Source organism: Condylura cristata, unplaced genomic scaffold (assembly GCF_000260355.1).
Source record: "Condylura cristata isolate star-nosed mole 26May11 unplaced genomic scaffold, ConCri1.0 scaffold00008, whole genome shotgun sequence".
In the NCBI taxonomy this organism is placed as follows: domain Eukaryota; kingdom Metazoa; phylum Chordata; class Mammalia; order Eulipotyphla; family Talpidae; genus Condylura; species Condylura cristata.
This window is the reverse complement of record NW_004567109.1, coordinates 39,211,408-39,232,788: the sequence shown is the minus strand read 5'-3', so window position 1 is coordinate 39,232,788 and position 21,381 is coordinate 39,211,408. Positions and strand designations below refer to the sequence as shown.

General features: G+C 32.2%; 1 protein-coding gene across 1 annotated transcript in view; it reads left to right on the top strand.

Annotated features, from left to right (window-relative positions):
• Positions 1-19,121, top strand: part of WDR78 (WD repeat domain 78) — a 48,368-nt gene extending 29,247 nt beyond the window's left edge. The window contains exons 9-17 of the mRNA XM_012722130.1: positions 2,215-2,423; positions 4,826-4,912; positions 6,021-6,172; positions 7,976-8,133; positions 8,314-8,435; positions 12,825-12,923; positions 13,538-13,764; positions 14,900-15,056; positions 19,071-19,121. Coding sequence (XP_012577584.1) covers positions 2,215-2,423; positions 4,826-4,912; positions 6,021-6,172; positions 7,976-8,133; positions 8,314-8,435; positions 12,825-12,923; positions 13,538-13,764; positions 14,900-15,056; positions 19,071-19,121 — 1,262 coding nt within the window. The remainder of the gene's footprint in view (positions 1-2,214; positions 2,424-4,825; positions 4,913-6,020; positions 6,173-7,975; positions 8,134-8,313; positions 8,436-12,824; positions 12,924-13,537; positions 13,765-14,899; positions 15,057-19,070) is intronic.
• The last annotated feature ends 2,260 nt before the right edge of the window (positions 19,122-21,381 follow it).

The window sequence follows — 21,381 nt, the reverse complement described above, 5'->3', positions numbered from 1 at the left end:
GAATGTACACTGCAAAAAAGGAATATAGAGCTTTTCAGGGATTGCCTCATACTGTCCTGAAGTGACACTAGTAGTAGGAGAACCCAAACCATTACTATGGTCCACTAATCAGAGATAAGATGATTGACCAATGGAGTTTTTGTTGTAGTCCATCTTACAATGGGTGCATTAAGTCACTGAGCCCATACTGTGGTGCTCCCCACCCTGTTCCAGAATATACACTTAGAATAGAAATATCCAGAAACTGACAGAATCCCCATGTTTAGTACTTGACTCATGGAGTGAGGGCTAATGTAGTAGGAAATAGTTAAGTGGAAACCACTATAACTGCCTCTACCTATGAAAACAGTAAGCCAAACAAGTACATTTCTAGAAAGAATTCAGTGATCAATGTGATCAAGGACTTGAAAGATGCAGAAATGTTGTTTCCCCAAAAGTCCCCCATTCAATTCATATATTTGCCTTGTGAACAAAACACATGGATCTTGGATAATATATAGTGAATTTTTGTAAACTTAACCAGTTGGTGACTACAGTTGCAGCTGCTATTCCAGGTGAGGTATTGTTACAGGTCAGGGAGAGAGATACCCCTGAACCCCGAAACCTGTCTGCTTAAATAGGTTCTGCCATCTGACCATCAAGACAAAACATGTAAGACCTTTAATGGAAAGGAACTTTAATACAATCAGTGTGCCCTACAACAAACACAAAGAATATAGTTTCTAAGTTACCCACCCCCTCATGGGTTAAAGTTTACCCAAAAGGGATTGGCCCAAAGCAAGGCCTGGAAGCCCACCACAAGTCTAAAGCACATTTTAGAGGTGACCCAGAGAGAAGGGTCAGAAATGATCAGACAAGTCTGGGAGGAACAGAGCAAAATCAAAATAAACACTGCCATAGTCAACCTCTCCACGGTTCCCTCACCTACATCTGTTTCAACCAGTTCAGGACCAAGAAGAAGCAAGTGAAATTTCTTCACATGTTTCTCTTTGCTCCATGTGTCGCCCTTAGCCCAACATGTATGGTTTTACATACAAAACCCAAAATAGCTGCTTATTTCTGCCCTCGGGTCCTAGCAGTCCCCCCTTTGGTGTTGCTGGGGTTCATAGTTTTGTTGTCTGGAATCCACAAAACCCTATCTGTAGAGTTCATCCAAAATATCCTTTCCCCCTAATAGTTCATTGACTGAACATATAACCATATCCCTTGGTATCTAATAAGTAGCTACTAGTACAACAAATGCTTTCCTTTCCCTCCCTCCCCCAATTCAGTGCTTATTGATAAAGAAACATCAGAATTTATTTACTTTCAGCTGACCAGGCTTACAATATATCTTCAATATCCTACTGCAGGAGTAGGAGTTTCCTACTCTTCAACTTTATGGTATAATTTAGTCTGTAGAGATCTTTTCCTTCAATAAAACATTACACTGTTCCATTACATCGATGATACTATGCTAATTGAACCTAATGAACAAAAAGTATTCTTATTAATGAAACATTTGCATGTAATGTTTTCAGAAGTTGAGAATACTTTTCAAAAGTTGAAAAGTAAATTTGATTACCTTTAAATATTTTATTTACTTATGCATACAGAAGTGGGGTCAGGCCAGAGGTGCAGGTGTGGTGAAAGGATTCATCAGAGACAAGAGTGGGGAGCAAAACAGGCAGATCGACGAAGTACACTGCTGAGCAGCGGGTGGGTCAGGAGAGGTCTGCCATGCCATGTGGATCACCTTCAGGGTGGGGATTGAACTCATGCTGAAGTGGCTTTAGCTTCTTAGTACTGCTTTTTAACCCACTGTGCCACCAGGGAGGGCCCAAACTTGATTACATTTTGAGGGGTTCCCTCTTCAGTAAATTTCTTCAGAGTTCAGAGGTTAAGGTATGTCATATATCTTCTAAGATGAAGGATACATTGCTTCATTTGCCCTTCCTTATCACCAAAGAAAATGGGCACAATACCAAGTAAACTTCTTTGCATTTGGAGGCAACATATTCCTCATTTGGATATGCTAGTCTGTGCTAAGTTTTGAGTGGGGCCCATAATAACAGAAAAGTCTGCAGCAGTTATAGATTAGGGTTCAAGTTCTCTGTTACTTAAGTAACATGATTGAGCAGATTTAGTGGTGTTTAAAGTGTCAGTGGTAGAAATCTACTTATAGATTCTTGTAGTTATAGAGAATAATTATACTTTTATGTGATTTAATTTTAGAACCTGAACCTGAAGAGCTTGAAGACTTTTTAAGAGTTGAAAAAGTTGGAGAGGTTGAGGAAGAGACTAAGAAGGAGGAGGAAGAAGATCTAGAAATAAGTGCAGAACAATCAACAATTCCAGCCAATTTGGAACGACTTTGGTCATTTTCCTGTGACTTAACCAAAGGCCTTAACGTGAGCAGCCTTGTCTGGAATAAGACAAATCCAGTACGTTATCACATTTAACAGTCCTATCTCTCAACATTTAATTTCAACTGCCAAGTTCTAATGACGATTTTTTTTCCTCAAGCATTAGGTGAAGGATTAAAATAGATATAACCTCTTCTTTGAAACTGCCTAAATTCATGCTTCAAAGGGAGAAATGCAAAAAGTTAAACAATGAATCCATATCAAAAGATAATATATGATTTATTTCAACATATTTCAAGTTCACATACCCAAATTTATATTCTTTTAAAAGTATTTCTATTCAGAAGTATATTCTTAGTCCAATGACCTATATACTATGCACATAATTTTGAGATTCTTTAAACTATTAATAAAAATAACAAATAACTAAGTAGTACTTACTATTACACATTTCCAAAGACTTTTGTAAATTTTACTTCTGTTAACATTTCTATGAGTTAGGTACTATTTTTTTCCATTATGTTCACAAGGAAAATAAAGTACACAAAGAATAAAAAACTTGCCCAAGTTATACAACTAGTAAGTGAAACAGAATTAAGTCCAGACATCTGGCTCCAGAGTTCTTGCTCTTAACTACTACACGACCAATAATCATCTTATGGCAAATTAGATGAGTCATCAAGCTGGGGAATGGTATGTTTGCTTGTAAAAGAGATGATTAAAGAGTGACAAGACTGATTTTCTTTGGCTCTATTAACTGATTCTGATGCAAGCTCTCAGCAAGTGATTTCAAAAGCCTTTTGTTTAATGGTAGTATCTTTGAAATAAATATTTAGTGAATATTTAAGAGGTTAAAATAATTTATTTAAATGATATTATATTATGTTTGCCTAAGAATTAATTTTATTATTTTATCAAATTTCATAAATTGTATGTGCAAACATGACATTATTGTCATGGTTATTAGAAAGCAGAAGGGGGCCCTCCCTGGTGGTGTAGCAGGTTAAATTGCAGCACTAAAATAGCAGGTCTATATAATTTTTACTGAAACTTAAATATTAATTACATAAATTACTTTTTGATAAAATAGAATACTTCTAGCTTATATTTGTCTTTATAAGACTATATTTGGGGATATCTTAGAGATAAGTGGGATTTCACAAATCAGTAAACACAATAGAGATGAATTTTTTAAAAACAGTATACTACCACTTAAAAGGTTATATATTGCTATTGAAAATTTAGTTAAATAATTTTGAGTAAAGCAAAAAAAAAAAGGCCAATGGCATCTATCCTACTTATGAGTTCATTTTACAAATATTTATTGAATATCCACTTTGTGCCACATACTATAAAGTATTGATACAATAATGATTAAATCATATATAGACCCTGTTCATATAATAGTAACGTATGTCCTTGGATAAGGGAAATTCATCATGTTTTGTGAGCACCTAGAGAGAGACTTGTCAATGTGTCTTAGTAAAAGAGTTTCCCTTGTTGAGACTAGAAGAGATGATTAGGAGTTTGTTAATGTCGAAATAAAATGGTTAGTGATAAAGAGTGTTATAAGGCAGAGTAAATTGTAAAGACATGATGTTAGCTTGAATATAGGGTGACAAGAAAATACAGTAGCATATTTATAAAGGTTTTCTGATTATATAGGAGAATATAATATACATTAACAGAATTTGGTTAAACATTAAACTTTGTCTCTATGTACTTACATAAGCATTTCTTAAAATGACCTACTCTATTAATCAGTTTGGGCTTGTACAAAATACTAGAGACTGGGTATTTAAATAACAGAAATGTATTTTATCAATCTGGAGAATGGGAAGTTTAGGGTCAAGGTGCTAACTGATTTAGTTCATGGCAAGGGCTTTTCTTCCTGGTTTCAAGGCAGGTACCTTCATGCTGTATCCTCTTGTGGTGAAATAAGCAATCTCATTGTATTTTTCTTCTTACAAGATCACCAGTCCTACTGGATTAGGACCCTAATTTTATGACTTCATTAAACCTTAATTGTTTCCTACAAGCCCTATTTATAAATTTAGTCACTCTGGGGCTAAATCTTCAGCAAATGAATTTTATGAGGCATGAAAAGTAGATACAATTCAGTCCATTACACCTGTCTTAGACATAGTGTATTTTGTTTTACATTAGGTATGATTAGGGCCTTCTCAGAAAACCATAAAATATTATAATGTGATGTTCAATTTCAGAAGATTCCCTCAAGGAGGAAAAGGAATTATTAGTATTTGGTTCTTTTTAGATATTCTTCAGTCTGAAAAGATAATTGTTATTATTTGTTCAAGAAGATGGAGATATAGAGAAAAAAATAGATGAAATACTGGCATTTCCCCTTTCTGTTAAGATGTCTTACCACTATTTTTAATGCAATTAATTAGTATGCATTTATATATATATGTACTAACATTTTCTACAATCTGTCCTTAAGTGTATTTTCTGGTTTTTAGGATCTTTTGGCTGTTGGCTATGGGCACTTCGGATTTAAAGAGCAAAAAAGAGGATTAGCTTGCTGCTGGTCAATAAAGAATCCTATGGTAACCCAAATAGGAATAAGACCTATTTTTATTTAGTTAAATGTTGACATAATTTCAATAAAATAGATAATGATATGTAATAATTAAACAAAGCCAAGAAAAAGTTATTAACCAAAACTTTATTTGCTTTAAATATGTAATGATTAAATTTTTTTCCTGTCAATACACAGTAAAAAAAATTCACTCACAATTTAATCTAATGATACTTATTGAACATTACTCTGTACTATTAGCTCTGATGATACAGAGCTGAACTGTTACTGATTATCACTGCTAACTACAAAGGATATATTTGTAGTGAGAATCTTTTGAAAACTCCATGTGACATTTAATACTAGGTTGTTTCTTATTAAGTGAATAAGAGAGTTTTCTGTTGCTTTAATAGATTAAAAAAATAGATTAATATGACCATCTGACTGCCATGAATTTTTCAAAGAGAATAAGAACTGTAGTCATGTGTTTGCTAATCAGTTACTTTACAGTTTTACTATTAGATTTAATCTACAACTGAAATGTGAAGTATAATACTTAGGAGGGTCAGAGGAGCATATAAAAATAATTAGATATTTTATGAATAGCCCCAGTCTGTTAGGAATCTGGGTTTATAAAGAATAAGAGAAATCAAGAAGTAATTTTAAACATCTAGAAGGATTAATATCTGTTTGCATCACCATGTGTAGTTTGTCTTGTCTTCTATGTAGGTTGTTAGAAACAAGAAAGGATTTAAAGTAGACATTAAAATAGGACAATGAAACTCTTGACAGGTTTGTAGAACAACATACTTTAGAGAGCTCTGGCACTTGCTCTATTTGTTATTTATAAATGACTAGAGAATCTAACCATCTGAAACAGAGTATGAAGACAATATATCCTAGATAATTTGTTTCTTTAAGAAGGTAGAGCCATGATGATCATACAAATGATATGGTAATTATTGTAAGCTGTATTCTTAAAGTTATTGAACTATATTATTCATGGTTTTATCATAATAAATCTCCCCGTACCCTGTTACCTCCAAACTCGTCAGTAGTCAGCCACCATTGGATCTTACCTAATTGTGGTCCCCAAAGCCAAGTTTAAGATGTAATATAATTGTTTCTTTATTCAGTGGCCAGAACGTATTTATCAGAGTCCGCATGGAGTTACTGCTGTGGATTTTTCAATTGGAGCACCTAACCTTTTAGCAGTTGGTTATCACAATGGCAGTATTGCAGTTTATAATGTACAAAGCAACAGTAACATTCCTGTTCTGGATAGTAGGTGAGAATCCAAAAATTAGACAAACATGCTTTTTAGGGAAGAAATTACAGCATTCTCTAGTGTTGAGTTTGAGTGAATGTTTGTTATTGAGGTGATACCATTAAATTTCAAATATTTAGTTCCTCAAATTTTCTCCTCAGTTGAAATGCTCTATCCTAGTATCTTCTGCATCATTTTCTCTACTCACCTCCCCAACAAATTTCCTTTGATTTATTGTTTATGCTTACTGGTTTTTATTTTAGTTTATTTTATTTAGTTTAGTTTATTTATTTTATTTTATTTTAGCTTTATTGTAGCATCATTGACAAAAATTGATATATTTAAATTATATATGTGATCACAGTGTGCTGATATTATGTGTGTATACATGTGTATGTATGTAATGTGTATATACACACACATATACTTGTGACATGTTTACTAAAGTCACATTAACACATCTGTCACCTCTCGCAGTTACTGTTTTTTTTTTTACAATAAGAACATATAAAATCTACTCTTACCAAATTTCAAGAATATTATGTTAACAATAATACTGAGCTGTACATTGGCTATCCAGAAGTTATCTTACCTATCAAACACAAAGATGAAAGCTTTTACCTTTTTTTGTCACCTTCTGGGAACTTCACTCATTTCTGCTATAATTTCTCTCTATAAACTCTCATCATACCACTCATCATGCTGTATATGAAGTGCTTATAGATATGCCTTCCTGAGGTGAAGTCCTTTGGGATCAGGATAAAGTTTTATTTTGCTTTGTATCCTCAGCACATCATACAATAAGGAGTATGTACCAGCAGTACTGTGTACATGGGTGGGTGGATGGAGGTGTCATATTAAGAAAAAACAAAAAGAACTAGGTGTGAAAGATATTGAATATGTTAGGTTTTATAATAGGCCAAATACCAATGAAACTAAAATCAAGTGGAACATTATATCATTGTTTGAGTAAATTTAACAAGAAATAGAAATGGCATTAATGCCACATTGTCTTGATCCACTGGTGTGTTTTGGGGTATTTATGTTGTTTGCATGACTTGGCTATTATAAATAGCTAAAGCAGAGACTCTAAGCTTTACTTAGAAATTATTTGCATAGATGGGTAAACATGGTGCTTTATGCTTGTTTCCAGGAAGAGAGTGCATAACTTTTAAAAATAATCAAAAATCAGCTATAACTTTATGAAGCATATTGTTCTGAAGAGTTTGTATAAAAAAATCAAAGGAATTAGTAATAGGTACAGAACAACCCATTAATTTGATAAGGAAATGAATAATTTGACGAGTGATTTTAATTCTTCAGAAAAAAATTAAATCTCAGAGAAGAGAAATCATGTCCCTGGTCTATTCCAAAATATAGTTAGTAGAATGTGGTAACTGTTTACTTGAATAAGATTTAAATAGCTTAAGTAATTGGTTAAAGCTATGAAAAAAATCCTATAAAGATGAAGATACATACATTTAATGTGATCTAAAACTGAAATTATACATCTTGAGAAAAATGAAGGATCATGGTAAGATAAGTATATTGTAAAAAAATAATTATTTTTGTTATAACAGCTAGTATAGTTAAAAGCAGTAAAGTTTTCCTTTTGTAGAAAATGAGAAAAACAGCAATGAATATTAGGTGGCAACATTACTATTTTTCCTGTTTTTCAGAATATTTAGTGTAAAAGTCCAGTTTTAAACAAAAGCATAGGTCTGTAAGTACATTATGGTGCTCTTGGGAGAAATCTTTATTACTTAATTAGCAAGTCTTTTTAAAATTATTTTGATTGTGTATTTAGCCTGTTCTCTATTTTAGTGAGTCACCTCAAAATCATTTGGGACCTATATGGCAACTACAATGGATAGAACAAGATCGAGGCACAACAGGTGATGACAAAAGAGAAATACTAGTTTCTATATCAGCGGATGGAAGAATCTCCAAATGGGTTATACGGAAAGGACTGAACTGTCATGGTAAAAAAAAAAAAAAAGAAAAAGAAAGAAAACCTTAAAAAATATATAAACACAACATATAAATATGCATATATATGTATGTATATATATCAAATTATCATTCTCTTGTTATGTGCTAAATTGCACATGATGTTTGCAATATTTTTTCATGTGGTACATGACATGATTTTCTTCTTAAAGATTTGATGCGTTTGAAGAGAACGACTGTTGCAAGCACAAAAAAAGGAGGGGAAAAGGAAAAGAAAGGTGAAGCTTTGATAGCTCGCCAAGCTCCTGGAATGTGTTTTGCTTTTCATCCCAAGGTAAACTATTGCAACCAATTAATTGTTATTGTATAACAACTACGAATAGTTGGATTTAATTAAGAAATGAAGAGAAGAATATGTTTAATATATTTTATACCTTGTAAGTATAAAAAATAACAAATGTAGACATAGCTACCAACCTGCACATTCCAATTCACTGGATTTGTCTTTTATCTGCTTTCTGGAGCAAAGATTAATATTTCTGAGAAACAGTTGAAGATTTTTTTTTTTTTTAATCACTGCATGCTTAACTTGAATACATTTCCCTGCCCTCTTGGGTATTCGACTGCTTGATCATTCTTATTTATACAAAGTAAATCCACTCTAAAGTCCAATGTTTCAAAGTGAGTGGCTACTCTCATGATTCTGGGGATCAGGAAAACTAGTTCATGCTTACCAAGACCAGGAGCAAATCAGAGCACAGTTATGAAGTTCATTGGAATTAGAATATTTAGTCACTTTGACAGATTTTTAAGAAAATGTATCTCATATGTTTTTATTTATATGTAATATGGTTATTCATTATTAACACTATCATCCACATAATTAAGCAAACCAAAACTTCAGCTGCTGTTTTTTCTACACTGTCATCAAAATGATATTTAAGCCTTATTTCCCCAGTAAGTATTTCCCAATACTTTCAGTCCAAGCCTGCTACTGCTAATGTAATTCAGGCTCTTATTACATTTCACTTTTACCACTCCAGTCATATAATAGCTCTGTCCTATAGTCAGCTTTTACAGTGGTTCTTAATATGACCAGGTGTGTGTATGTGAGAAATATTTCCCCCCCTGAGGACATTTCATACTATCAAGATAATTTTGGTGGTTGTAGTTAGTGTGTCATGGTGAGGAATTTTATTGCGGTCTAGTGGATGTAGGCCAGGGATGCTGGTAAATATCCTGCAGTGCACAAGATATTTGTTTTTCCACTCTACCCTAAACAAAGTCAGTTGGCCCAAAATTTTAATAATACTGGATTGAGAAATTCTAATTTGGTGACCTAGAAATGTCCTTGGCATATGAAATTTGAGAAGGAATTTGAAATGATCATACAGTCTACAAATAAAGACATTTTACTTCTTTCTTTCTTATTTGATTAACTTTTATATATTTTTTGCTTGTTTGATTGCACTGGCTAAAGCCTCCAGTACAATGTTGAATAAAAGTATTGAAAACAGACTTCAGTCCCTGTTTTGTTGCTGACCGTAGGGAGAAAGCATTCAGTCTTTTACTGCTAGGTATGCTGTAAGTTGAAGATTTTTTTTTTGTAGTTACATTTAATTAGGTAGAGGAGTTCCCATTACATTATTATTTGTAGGGAGATTTTATTAAGAATGGATGTTGGGATTTTGTCAAATACTCTTTTGGCATCTACCAAAATGACTATACAGTTTTTCTTCTAAAGTTTGTTAATATGGTGAATTGCATTGGTTAGATTTTTTTTTGTTGTTGTTCCTGAGATAAATCTATGTTATCATCATGATTTACCCTTTATTTATCAAATGTACTTAATTAATTTAAATAATTATTTTACTTAATTTAATATTGGATTTGATAAACTAAATTATTGCATAGGAGTTTTGCATCTTTCTAAGGGATATTGATTTATAATTTTTATAATGTCTTTGATTTCAGTATAAGAATATCCCTTGCCTCATATCATGAAAATAATCCCCTTTCTTTACTTTTTAAAAATAATTTGCATACGAGTATTATTATTTCTTCATTACATGTCTGATGGAAGCAATTAACATTCTGGTCCTGGAATTTTCTTTTGGGACGATTTTAAATTTTCAACTAAAAATTCAAATTTTTAATCAAAATAAAGATATTATGGCTGTCTTCTGGATTAAGTTCTGGTCATTTGTATGTTCCAAGGAATTTGTGAATTCTATCTAAGTTGTACCAGTGTCATAATAACAATCTTTAATAGCTGTAAAATAATTAGTAATGTCACCTAATTCTGAATTCTAGTAATTTGTATAATTTATCTTTCTCTGATTATTCTGACTGAAATGTATCTATTTGACTGATATCAAAGACCAACTCTTTTTCTTTGACTTTTGTCATTTTTCTGTTTCTATTTTCATCTTTATTCTTTTATTTCTTCTATTTTGTTTTTATCTGCTCTTCTTTTTCTAGTTTCTTAAGGTAAAAACTGAGATTATTGATTTTGTGACCTTTCTTTTCTAATGGAAGCATTTGTGTTATAACAATTCCCCCTAAGTGGTGCTTTGGCAACAACTGTCAAACTCGGATGTGTTATATATTTTCACTTTGTTTAAAACGCTTTGTCATTTTTCCTTTGATTTGTTCTTTGATCAATGAGTTGTTTAGAAGCTGAAATCTCTGTTCCAACTGCCTCATACTTCAACTTAAATCTCTCTTTCTGATTCCTTCAGAGATTGTTCCTGAGACAACTATCCAACTACCCCTGGAAAGAGCTCAGTCTTAAAAGTAATATATTGAGGACCCTCCCTGGAGGCCCAAGGGGTTATAGCGCAGCACTGCAAGTGAACCGCAGCCACTTCAGTTTGAGTTCAATCCCCAGCCCTAAAGGTGACCCACATGGCGAGGCAGACCTCTCCTGACCTGCCAGTGCTCCTGCTCCCCTCAGCAATGTACTTTGTCAATCTGCCTGTTCTGTTCCCCACTCTGTCTCTGGTGAATCCTCTCACCGACCTGCACCTCATTCCAGTTCTGTATGCATAAATAAATCTTAAAAAAAATAAGTAATATACTGAGGAATCCAACTCTAGACAGTGACCTCAATGATCTCTAACTTACTTATGAGTGATACTGGATAGCCATTATCCATTAAAAAAAAATAGAATTAGATTCCTACCAGGCACACACACAAAAATCTTTTAGAAAATAAATATAGAATATATGTCCTCAAAGTAAAAAAAAATTCTTAAAGAACAAAAAGGCTAAATATATTAAAATATATAATGCAAACTGCATTAAAATAAGAACTTCTATTTATCAAGTGATACTAAAAAAAATAAAAATATAAGTCAAACACTGGGATCTGATATTTGCAACATATGTAACAAAGCATATGTAATAGAATATATAAAGAATTTGCACCAATGAAGATGAAAAAGACACATTATTAGTAAAATGGTCACTAGATATAAGGAGAAGTAGAAATGCAAGTGTCTAATAAACATAAATGTGACCAATCTTATTCATATTCACATAAATAGAACTTAAGTGTGATATACAGAATAGTAAAATTTAAGGTTTCTCATAAACCAACGATTGAAGAAAATGTGGGATCTAAGGGAACTTTTTATAGTGCTGAAAGAAAATTGATGATACTGCTTTGGGGAAAAATTATACTTTATTACATAATTCAAGACTACATATATCTCTAGTTGTATTGTAACTAGTAGTTGTATCCCTGAGTATTTCACTAGATCAGTGTCTCTCAACTTTTAATATATAGACTTGGGAATCTTGTTAAAATTCAAATTTTGATTCAATATATATGCCATATGGCCTGAGGTTCTACAACTCAAAAATACTTTAGGTGATGCTAACTCTTATTTAGCCAAACTTTCAAATGTTTGACTATGATTTCCCTAGACAGTTAACCCTCCCCTCTCCCCCCACAATTTAGAGCATACATTTAGAGTTCAATCTGAGACTCCATCTGGGTTAACCTCTCATTCCCAGCCAAAATAATTTCTTTAGCAATTAATATTGTTAAGGCATCTTTCTTCTCATTTACTAATTAGAGTGAAAGAACTCTTACTATTTCAATACCTGAACTGACAGTTCCATTGTTGTCACTCTAAATGTTAAATTCTTTCTTTCTCAGTTAACTCAATGCTTGTTCTTATAATTTTCAGATAAGATGCTAAATGCTACTTACTATTTTAGCAAAGAACAAACCTAGATTGTTTTTGCACTATATTTCTTCAGGCAGTTTGATTATTGTAAAACCATGATAGAAAAAACAAAATTTATCTTTAAGATAGTATTTCTGTTTTTGGTTGTTGAATCAATTTTAATAGATTTCAAAAGTCTTCTTTTACTTATTTATTTATTTTTAAAGATTTATTTTATTTATTTATGCATACAAGAGCTGGAGTGCAGGCCAGAGGTGCAGAAGGAGGGGAGGATTTACCAGAGACAGAGTGAAGAGATAGGTAAATTGAAATACACTGAGGGGAGCAGTGAGCAAGACAGGAGAGTTCTGCTGTGTGGTATGGGTCAGTTCCCTAGCCTGTATTGAACTTTGTTCTGCAGTGTCTGCCTATAGCCTTATAGTGCTGAGACTTTACCCTTTATGCCACCATGGAGGCCCCTCTTCTTTTAGGCCATTTTCTAATTTATCACAAACTAATGCACTGTGATTTTTTTTTTAATGTTGTAGGACACTAATATCTATTTGGCTGGCACTGAAGAAGGTCATATTCACAAATGTTCTTGTTCATATAATGAACAATACCTAGATACCTACAGAGGACATAAGGTTAGTTTAATTATAACAGATATAGATAATTTGCTTTATCTTGTAATATTTTGGGAAAAATGGCATCAAATAAAGTAAGTTTACATGTTCAGAGTTAAAAATAGCATTACATTGTTGTTGTTTTGGTATAGAAACCACCGGTAATGTGGGGCATATTAATTGGCTTCTAGATATTTTTGATTTCTTTTTGCAGATTATGGAAATCACAATCTTTATTTGCTCCTAAGCACAACAACAAAAAATTAGCTTGCTTATGATAACATGTAGTGCCCACAAGTAAAATTGTCTCTTGTATGTACATATTTTCTAAACTTTTAAAATTAGTTCACTTATGTTGTCTTCATTTTCTCAACTCTGTTTTTTCCAAGTGCTCATGTATTTTAAATAATTAAATATAATATGTATTAATATTACTGGTTATTATAGCACATATGTTTTTATATGGCATAATTTGGGGAATAAATATTTAATTTTGACTTTACTCTCAGTTAAAATAATATCTACAGAATACTGCATGATGCAAACTTCTAGAAATCTTAGCATTTTTAATTTGTTGCTCAAATTCTAAGTATAAAGTGATAAATCATATTTGTCTATACATTTTCTAATTTTAGGGTCCAGTTTATAAAATAGTATGGAATCCATTTTGTCATGATGTATTCTTAAGCTGTTCTGCAGATTGGGGTGCTATTATATGGCAACAGGAGCATCTCAAGCCATTTTTGACTTTTTATCCAACTACCTATGTTGTTTATGATGTTGCTTGGTCTCCAAAATCATCCTACATATTTGCAGCTGCCAATGAGAGCAGAATAGAGATTTGGGACCTTCACTTTAGCATGTAAGTGTCAATATCTTTCTTGGGATATTTCTAGTAGAAACAATTCAAACTAAATATGACACCTGATAGTTTTTACAACAACTAAAGAACCATTGTTAATTTTAAACAAGCAGTAATTAATATTGTAAAAGTCCTTTATGAATAAAGATAGATGCCAAGATGTTATATTAATGTTACCTATACCATTTGTGTTTTTAAAAATGTTTGAATGAAAATAGATTAATTTACTTATTTGGACTTTACTGACTGATACAGGATATCATAAGTACCCAAGTTGTTTTTTCATTGTATGGTTTGTATAAGAATGCAGAGAGGCAGCTAGTTGTTTTCAACTAAGATTTATTTGTAACACCAGATAATTGCATTCCATTGTAAGAAACTCAGACACTTTCTCTTAAAACCTTCAACAAATTATATGAGGCCTAACAACATTAGGGTGCATAATCTGCTTTATGCAACTTCTACTTATTGAAATATTAATGACATCTAAAAAATTATGCCTTCGGCCCTCCCTGGTGGCGCAGCGGGTTAAAGCACAGCACTGAGAATCTAAAGTCGCTTCCGCATGAGTTCGATTCCCGCCTGCCCCGGAGGTGACCACATGGCGTGGCAGACCTCTCCTGACCCGCCCACTGCTCCCCTCAGCAGTGTACTTCGTCGATCTGCCTGTTCTGTTCCCCACTCTGTCTCTGGTGAAGCCTCTCGCCGCCCCTGAGCCTCTGGCCTGTACCCCAGTTCTGTATGCACAAATAAATAAATCTTTAAAAAAAATTATGCCTTCACAGCAAAATTAATAGTCTGCTGTTGACCAAATAATTGGATACCATAGCCTAGCCAAATTAATATATACAATTAACCACCATAGAAATTTAAATTTATAGTCAACATCTTAAGTGCTAATTGCTCTCATTTATGTAGTTGAAATAAATTCACTGAAGGACTGAAAATTTTGATTGAATAAGGAGTAAGAGAAATTACTAATGTAGTAGTTGTAGTAGTAATAACAGTAGTATTTGAAAACATAATAAAGAATCTTTTGGGTTTTGTTACATGAAATCATAAAAATATCTCATACTTTTTTAGTTTCTCTATATTTACCAACAGCTAAATTTATAAACAAAATATTTCATTGCAGTTTAGATCCTCTGATTGTACATTTTGCTAACCCTGGAATCAAGTTTACAACTGTTCTCTTCGCCAAACAGACAGACTGCCTTTTAGTAGGAGATAGTGATGGACAGGTTGCTGTGTATGAACTAAGAAATATGCCTACTGCTTTGGAATCTGGCAGGGTAAGACTCAAAGGTGAAATTTTATATCACTTAATGATTTTATTCAGTTTGAATTTCATAGTATGCAAGAGATTTATATTTCTTCAATATCTTTAATATGGTAAAATGGAAAGAACATAAGCTACAAAGTTACTACCTACTAGGCATGGTAAATAGTGAATGTTATGTCTTGTGTTCTGAGTTATATCCCATGAATAGTGTTTAACTTGTAGTTATTTAATAAATGTTTGTAAAATAGATATACATTGAAAAATTAGAGGAAGAACCAACATTTTAGAAGCAGAATTTCTTAGAGATACGATGGTGGATACATTTTAGTCTTTATCTGTTTTCCAAATCATGACACTACATATTTTTTTCCCACAAGGCATTGGCCTCCTTACATAATAATTTTAATCTGGAAGGTGGAATGCAACTCAAATAGCTTATCTTTTTCATAATGTAAAACATTTAACATTTTTAATTTATCAAACATTTACTGAGTACAAGATATTTTAAAAGATACTGTGGATGTTTGTACCCATGCTGAAACTTATTAATGATAGCCAAAAGAAATTCTATTCTCTTCTTTATTCAAGTCTAGATCAATTATCAATTACATATTTAAATTAGAAACAGTATGCTTATCTGTAATATGATCGAACATGGTGAATTTTCAATGTATATTGAATAGTTTAAAATGCCAAATATGTACAAATTCCTTAACATTAAACACTAAAAGTATGTTCTATTTCTTGCATCATTCCTATCACAATTCTTACTCTTCTCAGTATAAATTTGTGTTTCCCCAATAAAGAAACAAGGAAATATTACAAGTTGCTTTGGAGGTTGTTTTCCTAACAGGTTGATCCATGTTGACCATGAAAATTGAAGGGGATTTCTACTACCTTAGCTGCCAGGTTGAGCTCATTTTTACAGTTAATTTGCCAATGACCTCCAAATGGAGTGGTCTTGTCTGTCTTCTAAAGGGTAGTTACCTTAACTACCAGGCTGAGCTCATTTTTACAGTTAATTTGCCAATGCCCTCCAAATGGAGTGGTCTTGTTGTCTTCTAACGAGTAGTTACAGACCACCTGTGTCCTCCATCTTCTAAAGCATCCTAATGCATGATGCTTTATAATCCTATTGATTTCAATTCATTCATAGACTGTGTTATTATTTTTAAATTACTATGATTTTACAATCTAGCAGAGCTATAATCCTTTCAGATGTTTAAATATCTGTTGGAGTCTACATATCACCCAGTGTTTTATTTTTCATTCACTTGTAGTGGCTTGAAACACATGCTAATGAGAAAGATGTTCATAAACAGCCTTATTTCTATAGTGGTAAAATGGAGACATCCTAAATGCTCATCAGTAGAAGGTTGGATAATTAAAATATGGTACATTTCCATGAGTGACTACAATTAGAAGTTTTTTAATGATATATATTTTAATGGACCAACATGACAATGAGTGCTAAAAGCAAATTGTGGGAAGATAAGTAAATTGTGGGAAGATAAGTAAATTGTGTAACAGTTATTTAAACACAATAGCTAAAACTGTGTTATTGGGGTTATAAAGTTAGTAAAAGTAGAAAATTGTGGAAGAGAAATGTTCAATTTTTGTTTTTGAATTTGAATAATCTAGAGACATCTTTTATGTTTAGCATTCTGCTCTGAAAGCAGAAGGCTAAATTCATAGAAACTAAACATTTTTGATTTGTGTGTCTGCGTGTGTTTGTGTATTAATTTTAGTGTTGGTGAGATAAGTCTTTTAACAAATACATTCTTTACTTGAATAAATACTTCAGATATTATTTCCTTAGTCAATAAATACCAGTTTCTAAAATATATGTTTTTCCATGTCTTAGGACATGGTTTAGATTATATTTCTTGAAGAGTAAATAAAATTAAATTTAGATTATATTTTAATGGTTTAGATTATATTTCTTGAAGAGTAAATAAAACAATGGCTGTTATAGGTCTTATGTTAGTTACTACCAAATAAGGCTTCTGTAATAAACTTTCTCCTTTTTTCTCAGAGAATTTTAATCATAATAATATTTTGTAGTAATAATGTAATTAATATGCAGCTATTATTTTTATCAAGATATCTTATAAAGAAATTTTATGATCTAGAATTTCTCCATTCATTTTAACCAAGAGTGAATCAACATTTTAGAAAGCTTATGGTTTTGTTCTATAGGATATAGATAAGGATCAATAGCAATTTTGATTCCACGAATTCCTTTAACCTCCCCATTGTCCTTCTCTCTTTGTTGTTTTGCAAAATAGTTATGGAAGTTTTGAATGAGATGATTTCTGAAACCCTGGCCACTCCCTGAGAAGATCAAGGACCAGAATATTACTACAGTTTGATATTGTAGCTTATTGACTCCTAACTTCTCAGAATTTGTGGTCAGGTGTAACAGCCTGATACTTGATATGAGCAGGGGCTTGTGTTTTAACTATGCAATGATACCTTTATGTTACAGCTCACTGTTGATAAGATATACCACTACATTAACATTTATTGTTTTTCTTTTAGAACCTCCTGTTGTCAAGTCCAAAGTTCTACATTCATCTTGAATCCATCACTGTCTAGTTTAATCTCTCACTTGGGTAACTGTTATAGACCACTATTATAATTAATTTACTGTTGTATTCTTAATATCTAAACCACATTTTGTCACATAGTACACACTCAATAAATATTTTTTGAATGAATGGCCTCTCTTTTTCTTGGCATGATGGGGGTTGGATGTTGGCTCTAAGTGTTGCATTGAACAAAATCACAGTCTATATGCACTTGGCAGAAAATGACTTAAATGGAGGCATGCATGCTAGAAAGTAACTTCTTTTTCTGGAAACCTCCTGTAGAAACACACTCCTGAATACTATTTTTACTCTTATGTTTAATTACATATATGTTTGTTCTATTTCCTTCTGTGATTTGAATATTTATATTTTCCAAATTAAAGGAAAAAAATGAAATCTTTAAAATGGAGTTTTGAAACATAAATCTGTAATACTTATCAACTTATAATAAATTATTTTGAAAAGACAATAAAGGCAGAAAAAGGGAGGCCATTCATTCAAAAAATGTTTATCGAGTGTGTACTATGTGACAAAATGTGTTTTAGATATTAAGATTACAACAGTGAATTAACTATAATAGTGGTCTATTATAGTTGTCCAGGTGAGAGACTAAACTGGACAGAGATGGATTCAAGATGAATGTAGACTTTTGGACTCGACAACTGTTTGATGTGTCAATACTTGAAGGATGGAGTAAATGCTAAAGAGAGCATTATTAGAGGATAAAAGAAAAAACAGATTTATGTAATTTTATCTACAGCATTTACATTTCTTTATAGTTTGTAAAACACTTTTACACACATCAACATCTTCAATTTTCATAACAATCTGTGTATGTTGGTGTTAAGTATTTCCATTACACATTCAAGGAAACTGAGATATCAGTCCTAGATATCAGTGATTTTCTCAAGATCATTTATCTTGTCTGGTAGGAAAAACCAGCAGTTTTCTGCTTCTAATCTCATCTTTGGCTTAATTCTTTGTATAGGATCATTTTATTGCTTTTCATGCAAAGATTATTATTAGATAAAAATTGAAATCTATATAAAAACTTAGATGTTCTGTACTCTCTAAATCAAACCCTATAGATCAGGAAAGAGTTTGAGATACCATTAAGGTTAAAAGTTACTTTATAGATGAGAAAAATGAGGCTTAAGCATTATGGCTACATTGGAGCTGCCATAGTGTTCCTTTACTGAACCTTTATAAAATTGTTTTTCAACCTTCATACAAAAATCTTCCACAGGAATGAACAAATTTTATTAGAAAGCAACTGTTATTATTTAAACTTAACTTCGTTTGTTTCCTTTTTACAATCTTACTGGAAGCTTTTTATATGTGTGTCACTAACTTAAAATTTTAAATCACATTTTAAAGACTTTACCCTTAATTTATATTTTATTGCATTGTAATTGTGTGACTTTTCTTTTCAGGGAAATGTAATAGATACTTTGCTTGGACCCAAGTCAAACCACCAAGGATAATTCATCATTACTAACATCATTTTGTTATTGGTTAAAGAAAGAAGGAACGGTGTTCAATATCCAGTAGTCTTATTAGTATACAATAAGTTGGGATTCCAAGTAAAAACAAACAAACAAAAATATCTGATAGTATAATTTCCATTTAAATTAAATATAAATTTGATGAACTTTTATTTTTGACATATGTAATTAATTTGTTATCTAAACTAATTGTGAGAATTTTGTTGGGATTTTCTTCATTTTTTGAAAGATACCCCTATTGTATTTCTTAGTCCTATCCCAAGTATATGTAAACAATAAAATGTACAAAAATATTAGAAAACTAGTATTCCTTCAAAAGCAAAACTTAGAACTTATTAGAATTACTAAAATCAAAATCTTTAAAGACAAAATTCTATTGACTTTTAAATCTTCTATTTTCTAGGCTATCTTTTGCTTAGTTATTAGTTATGAAGTTATTAGTATTATCAGAAAATTGGGATTCTCAACTTTAAATCATACTTTGATCTTCATAGGTCTAAGAGCTGAAGCTATAGAACTTTGTTAGAATATTTGACAAGGAAGAAACATGAAAGTTAAGTCAGCATTTGCATTTATTGGTCAAGATGAATTTTACCCCCCAATTCAATGAAAAGACTTAGACTAGGACACATCAGTCTGGACACCTTTCTCCACAAGTCTAGAATCTGCCTTGAGTTGTATGTCCATATTTAAGTGGAACCACAGAGAGAACAAAACTGAGGTGATCATTCACATCAAAATGTTATTTGATGGAAGGTTCTAGAGCAAATTGTGAAACTAGGAAGAGCAGGAGGCAGCAACTCCTCCAAATATGCATTGCTAGTACTGGAGCCCATGCCCTTTGTTTAACACATCCTGCTTTTGTTAACTGAGGTCATAGGACAATGTGGCCTATTCTATAAAGTATTCACTCTAAGTCTGTTGAGGACAAAGCACTTGAAACTCAGACTCTATGACAAAAATATACATATCTTAGTTAAAAACTGGATGGAGTAGAGGGACAATGAAAGCTACTTTTTATAAGTACTCAATATCTATTTCTTTAAACAAAAGTAAGCAACTTTTAGGTGGACTGAGAGCATAAGTCAGATTACAAGGATTATACATTTTCTACTGTTATAGATGCATTGTGATTCTAATTTGTTTTTCTGAAAGTTTGTACTTTCCATAACATTTTGTGTAACAAAATAAAAAAAACTTAATTGAAAAACTGAGTTCCTTTTTTAAAACTATTTTTAATCACTAAGATATTTTCCATGCTCTACTCTCATTTTCATCAAGTCTAAATGAGAAATAAAACATTTTTATCCCACTTGAACCTGGCAATTGATCATAGCCAAGATAATCTTGACAAAAAAAGAAGAGGAATGGAGGTACTACACTCCCAGACTTCAACTTACACTACAAGGCTATAGTAATCAAAACTGTACAGTATTGGAACCAAACTAGACACACAGACCAATGGAACAGAATTAAAAGCCCAGAAAAAAACCCTTGTTTATATGGAAAATTGATCGATGACAAAGAAACTAAGAATATACAATAGGAATGAGATTGGGATCTAGACAGCCACATGCAGGAAAAATGAAGCTAGACTACTCTCTCACACAACCCACAATATATTAATGACTGGATGTAAGACTGAAAACCATAAAAATCTGGAAAAAACTATAACAGAACACTCCATGACATTGGTTTCAGTGATATCTTTGGGTACTTGATTCTAATGGTAGGCAAAATAAACAATTGGGACTACCTTAAGTAAAAATCTGCACAGAGAAAGAAATTGTTATTAAAACAGAAAGGTAAGGGCCTCCCTTACCTTAAGCACAAGGGCTTAATGCACAGCACTATGAAGCTATTTGCAGTCACTGCAGCAAGAGTTCAATCCTTGGTCGGGGAGCTGATCCAAGATATAGCAGATTTCTCCTGCCTTGCCTGCTGCTTCTGCTCAGCAGCATGTTTTAGTCATTTTGTTTCTGGTGAAGTCTCTCAACCTCTCCCACTTCTGGCTTTTACCTCAGTTTTTATATGCATAAATAAATCTTAAAAAAATAACAGAAATACACCCTATTGAATGGGAGAGAATATTTGGGCATTACATGGTTAAGGGAGATAGGTGCTCTGGTGTGATATACATCTGTGATATACTTCTGAGGAGATGTGAAGCTAGGTCCCTAAATCACACACAGTATCACAAATCAATGTTAATTAATTAATTTTAAAAATGAAAGAAAAT